This window comes from Salvelinus sp. IW2-2015, unplaced genomic scaffold, assembly GCF_002910315.2.
Source record: "Salvelinus sp. IW2-2015 unplaced genomic scaffold, ASM291031v2 Un_scaffold9357, whole genome shotgun sequence".
Taxonomy (NCBI): domain Eukaryota; kingdom Metazoa; phylum Chordata; class Actinopteri; order Salmoniformes; family Salmonidae; genus Salvelinus; species Salvelinus sp. IW2-2015.
The window spans coordinates 4,568-7,815 of NW_019950616.1; the positions used below are offsets into that span (position 1 = coordinate 4,568).

At 44.5% G+C, this 3,248-nt stretch overlaps 1 protein-coding gene across 1 annotated transcript; it reads right to left on the minus strand.

The window, feature by feature from the left end:
* Positions 1 to 273: 273 nt before the first annotated feature.
* LOC112079754 (dnaJ homolog subfamily B member 12-like) lies at positions 274 to 2,689 on the minus strand (the record flags this gene model as incomplete). The annotated part of the gene is made up of 4 exons (XM_024145606.1): positions 274 to 402; positions 1,942 to 2,009; positions 2,151 to 2,324; positions 2,544 to 2,689. Coding segments are annotated over 4 exons (502 nt in total), but the record flags the coding sequence as incomplete, so codon positions are not given.
* Positions 2,690 to 3,248: the final 559 nt, after the last annotated feature.

The following is a 3,248-nucleotide window of genomic DNA, read 5'->3' on the forward strand; positions in this document are numbered from 1 at the left end:
TTGCCTCTATGGCCTATTTATTGCCTTACCTCTCTAATCTTCTACATTTGCACACACTGTATATAGATTTTTCTATTGRGTTATTGACTGTACGTTTGTTTATCCCACGTGTAACTCTGTGTTGTTGTTTTTGTAGCACTGCTTTGCTTTATCTGGGCCAGGTCGCAGTTGTAAATGAGAAGTTYTTCTCAACTGACCTACCTGGTTATATAAAGGTGAAATAAATAAATAAAGACCAGGCTACTCCATTAGGTGATTATCCAGGTGGGGGGAGGTCAGGGGTTAGACTCACGGCCTGAAGCTGAGGCTGTAGGGGGCGGTGGAGACCATCATCTGACTGAGAGCTGACACAACCACCAGGATGACGATGGGCAGCAGCTGGACAAAGAGCGCAAAGCCTCCCTGAAAAATCACAACACACAGGTTTGTTAGACAACAATGACAAACTGACATGGTAAACTATACAGGTTTGTTTGAGTTAACTGATAACACTGCAAAACCAACTACCGGTCTTAAGTCTAGCAATCCACTTTGCACAGGCTAATTTCACATACACTATATGTACAAAAGTATGTGGACACACTTTCAAATTAGTGAATTTGGCTATTTCAGCCACACCCGTTGCTGACGTGTATAAAATTGAGCACACCGCCATGCAATTTCCATAGACAAACATTGGTAGTAGAACAGCCTTACTGAAGAGCCCAGTAACTTTCAACATGGCACTGTCATAGGATGCCACCTCTCCAACAAGTCAGTTCGTCAAATGTCTGCCCTGCTAGAGAACTGTCCCGGGAAACTAAGTGTTGTTATATTGAAGTGGAAACGTCTAGGAGCAACAACGGCTCAGCCATGAAGTAGTAGGTCACACAAGCTCACAGAACAGGACCGCCGAGCGATGTAGCCCATAGAGCATAAAAATTGTCTGTCCTCGGTTGCAATACTCACTACCATGTTCAAAACTGCCTCTGGAAGCAACGTCAGCACAAGAACTGTTTGTCAGGAGCTTGATGAAATGGATTTCCATGGCCGAGCAGCCACACACAAGCCTAAGATCACCATGCGCAATGCCAAGTGTCAGCTGGAGTGGTGTAAAGCTCACCGCCATTGGGCTCTGGAGCAGTGGAAACACGTTCTCTAAAGTGATGAATCCCACTTCACCTTCTGGCAGTCCGTCAGACGAATCTGGTGTTGGCAGATGCCAGGAGAACGCTACCTGCCCCAATGCATAGTTCCAACTGTAAAGTTTGGTGGAGGAGGAATAATGGTCTGGGGCTGTTTTTCATGGTTCGGGGGCCCCTTAGTTCCAGTGAAGGAAAACTTAATGCTACAACATACAATGACATTTAAGACCATTCTGTGCTTCCAACTTTGTGGCAGCAGTTTGGGGAAGGCCCTGTTTCAGCATGACAATGTCCCTGCACAAAATGAGTTCCATACAGAAATGTGTGTCGAGATCGGTGTGGAAGTGGAACTTGACTGGCCTGCACTGAGCCCTGACCTCAACTCCATCAAAAACCATTGGGATGAATTGGAACGCCGACTGCAAGTCAGACCTAATCACCCAACATCATGCCCCACCCCACTAATGCTCTTGTGGCTGAATGGAAGCAAGTCCCCACAGCAACATTCCAACATCTAGTAGAAAGCCTTCACCAGAAGTGTAGAGGCTGTTATAGCAGCAAAGGGGGACCAACTCCATATTAATGCCCATGATTTTGGAATGAGATGTTGGACAAGCAGTGTGCCACATACTTTTGGTCACGTATGTAACAATACAGTTCTATCCAAGTAGACCATTCTCAGTTTTCAGTGCAAAAACAACAAGGACTCCCCCTGCTGTACAGCAGGCAACTAACGTACATTAGAAAAATGGCTAAATTTATCTACTTAATAACCTGAACTGGAAAATGTGCAATCCATAAAAAACCACTGGCATACCTCTCTCTGTTGTCCCTGTTGTCCCGCTGGCCTCTGATAACGCCCATTTCTGTATACATGAACATTGCCTTGAGAAGCAAAACAGACAACCAATAGATAGAGCATTAGCAGTGGAGGTGTCAGTAAAATATGTAGATGCAATGGTTTCTAATGACTGTGTGTGTGTGTGTGTGTGTGTGTGTGTGTGTGTGTGTGTGTGTGTCACTCACTTGCTGGAAAACCCCCTCCGAAGAACATATTGAAGAGGTCCTCAGGTGAAATATCAGCCTGGAAGTCTCCGTTGGTCTGGCCCTGTCTTGACGGATGTCTCTTCTCCTCACCACACTGGTCATACTGTTTCCTCTTGTCAGCATTACTCAAGCAGGAATAGGCATTTCCAATAGCTGGGGGAAAACAAACACCTTTTTGGGTACCTTCAAATGACATTAAATGATATACAATTCATTGGAGCGGTTTCCTGGACACTGATTAGACTAGAAAGCATTCTCAGTTGAACACGTTTTAGTCCAGGACTAGGCTTAATCTGTGTCCGGCAAGCCGTCTCCTTTGAATGGTTATCGCATTAAAATAATGAAGAAAAGAAGTCTGGTTTGGGGGCGTACCTTTAAATGCCTCAGTGGCACCCGGTGCGTGGTTTTTGTCGGGATGGAATTTCAGCGCTAATTTTCTATATGACTTTTTGAGATCATCTTCAGACGCATCTTTCTTCACTCCGAGAATCTCATAGAAGTCTTTACACTGTTTGATTCTGTAAAGAAAGAAGAAAAACTATAAAAGACAAAACCACTCAATATGTTTCCAATGATATTTTCATTTTCCAGTGATACGGAATTCAATGTGGAAAGTTGGAGTTAAAACAGGATGTTCGTGTTAGATGTTTAGAAGTCAGTTTCAATATAACATCCATTAGCAATACTTTTATCAACAACTACAAAAATAAAATACAGTGTTGGTGCCAGCTCAGCAGATACATTGAGGACGACAGGTAGCCCAAACGGTAAAGAGCGTTGAAATAAAAACTCTGTTTGAATCCGAGCCAGCCGACCTTTTCGCAATTTAACCCCAACAAACTGCTCCCCGGGCACCATGACATGGATGTCGATAACGGCAAACCCCTCACACCTTCTGATCAGAGGGGTGGGTTAAACTGCACTCTCTGATTCCAGAGGGTTGGGATAAATGCACCTCTCTGATTCAGAGGTTGGGTTAAATCGCCACCTCTCTGATTCAGAGGGTTGGGTTAAATGCACCCTCTTGATTCAGAAGGTGGGTTAAATGCAACCTCTCTGAGTCTCAGGAGGGTTGGT